This window comes from Sabethes cyaneus, chromosome 1, assembly GCF_943734655.1.
Source record: "Sabethes cyaneus chromosome 1, idSabCyanKW18_F2, whole genome shotgun sequence".
Classification (NCBI taxonomy): domain Eukaryota; kingdom Metazoa; phylum Arthropoda; class Insecta; order Diptera; family Culicidae; genus Sabethes; species Sabethes cyaneus.
In genome coordinates, this window is record NC_071353.1 from 46,386,129 (window position 1) to 46,388,595 (window position 2,467).

The 2,467-nt window shown below is 39.2% G+C and overlaps 1 protein-coding gene across 1 annotated transcript; it reads left to right on the top strand.

The window, feature by feature from the left end:
* Positions 1 to 310: 310 nt before the first annotated feature.
* On the top strand, positions 311 to 1,561 carry LOC128743657 (splicing factor U2af 38 kDa subunit-like). Its single transcript, XM_053840279.1, has 3 exons — positions 311 to 468; positions 539 to 693; positions 761 to 1,561. Exons 1-3 carry the CDS (start codon positions 425 to 427, stop codon positions 1,276 to 1,278), a joined length of 717 nt encoding a protein of 238 aa, XP_053696254.1. The 5' UTR covers positions 311 to 424; the 3' UTR covers positions 1,279 to 1,561.
* The last annotated feature ends 906 nt before the right edge of the window (positions 1,562 to 2,467 follow it).

A 2,467-nucleotide genomic window follows, 5' to 3' on the forward strand; every position in this document is an offset into this window, starting at 1 on the left:
CAGCCCAGTGCAAAAGGATTACAAACTTTAACCGAAGCGTATGTTTTTTACCGGTGTGTAACAGGGGAAAAACAAAAACAAACGTGCAAAATCCACCAACAGCAACAACAAATCGCGCGTCGATGTGTGCGTAAAGCAAATGTCAGCAAGCTCAATGTGATTTCCACTTTGATCGAGCGTGTGCATTTTTTCGGTGTATATAGTAACTTTAGTGCACCTGTATATAAACTCATTGGTTTTACTGCACTCTTTACCTAAACTAAACATATACTTTGGCACTGTACGCCATTTTTAACATATTTTTGAGCAAACTGGAAGTTTCATCTTTTCAGTTTTCTACAGACGTTTGCACTTGTGGTTTTATTATAATATCTTTGAAAACCTGTAGACTTGTTCGTGATTGGTATTATTCCTTCTGCAAATAATGGCTGAGTATTTGGCCTCGATTTTCGGCACTGAAAAGGATAAGTAAGTATCGTACTCGTAGTGCCGGTTGAAGATTGTCTTGTTTATTCTATACCGTCTGCTCTTGTTCCAGGGTCAATTGTTCATTTTACTTCAAGATCGGAGCTTGCCGCCATGGAGATCGTTGCTCTCGGATTCATAATAAACCTACATTTTCCCAAACATGTTTGCTGCAAAATTTGTATGTGAACCCTCAGAACTCTGCCAAGTCGGCTGATGGAAGTCATTGTAAGTAATGCGGTTTCATTAGGTTGAGATGTCATGAATGACATTTAATTTTCGTTTTCTATTGCAGTGGTAGCAAATGTGTCGGATGAGGAAATGCAAGAACATTACGACAATTTTTTCGAGGACGTTTTCGTCGAATGCGAAGATAAGTATGGCGAAATTGAGGAGATGAATGTTTGTGACAATTTGGGGGATCATTTGGTCGGTAATGTTTATATTAAATTTCGTCGAGAGGAAGATGCCGAACGAGCAGCGAAAGATCTTAATAACCGTTGGTTCGGAGGACGTCCGGTTTATTCCGAGCTCTCCCCCGTGACGGATTTTCGTGAAGCTTGCTGCCGGCAGTATGAAATGGGCGAATGCACTCGGTCTGGATTTTGCAATTTTATGCATTTAAAGCCAATTTCAAGAGAGTTGCGGAGATATCTGTATTCTCGACGAAGGGGACGTTCACGTTCCAGATCCCGTTCTCCAAAAGGTGGCGGCAGACCACGTGACCGTTCCCGTGACCGTAATCGTCGTTCAAGAAGCCGAGAGCGTAAAGGTCCAGAACGCAACGATAATGGTCGTAAGGGAAGATACTAAAGTCTGTTTAATAACAAGTGTTCGTACCGAGTATTTTCTACACCTCCAGCGGCAATGTGTTGCTGGTAAAGCTGACGGTTGGTCCATATTATTTTAGCAACAACAAAAAATAATCACAATAAGCAAATTCTCATTCAGGAACTAATATAATTCTTTCGATATATTCTTGAGAATAGTTTTCGCTGAGAACTAATTCGAAACGAATTCCTCTACAGAATCTTTTGTTGCAATAACTTGACAAGAAGAATGTGTAAATTGATCGATTGCTACATTAACTACAGTCTCCTGTAATAATAAAACGATTTATTTTGAACAGAATTGTTAGTCGTAGTATTACCCTTTACAGTCTTCACAGCCACTTGATTCATGGACCCCCCATACAGGTGAAGAACAGGATCTGTGAGTGAAATAACTGTGAGAATAGGGCAGCTGATTGAGTATAATCAATTATTTGTCATTGGCTCAAATTGCTTCAATTGCAGGTATAGAATAGGCCGAAAGGTTTTAGAATGTGGATGCGAGCATAGTAAGTGGACTTATTAATGAAAACATCGAATTTCGTTCAGAATTGAGGTTGAGCTATTTAAAATCTCTTATTTTTGCGTGACATATGTTTTGGATTTATAGCCTGCCGTATGACACATGTCTCGATGCTGCATCTAGATCGGGTCCGTTCCGATAAGAAACCATGAACTCCGACCGACGTGTGTTATAGCATACAGTTGATTCTGATCGGAAACGGCTCCGATCGGTATGCAGAGGCGATAGTTTTACGTTAAAACCTTTAAAGAAGCTCTTTCGAAGACACCTTTCAAAATGTTGAAATGTTGGAAGAATACTTTTGACTTTAAAATTTTTCGACTACATTACCTACATTACCTAAACTATCCAGAGATGAAAACGTTATTTCCTAGAAACTTATTCAACTGTACCACGTCAGGCAAGCAAAATTCTCAAATGAGGGGGTGAGAAGGAAAGGGGTGTAAGTGACAAAATTGAAAAAATCGAGATAATGGAAACGATACTTTGAGCATGGTTTTATGCATGCTAGAAAATTCACGTCAAAATTTTACCGTTTAATGACTTTTTTTTAGAATCATGAAAAAAACAGCAAAATAAAAGTTGGTTTTCACTTGGAAGGAAAGGGGTGTAAGTGCACTATATGAGCAATGCCAGCTCAACTAACTAA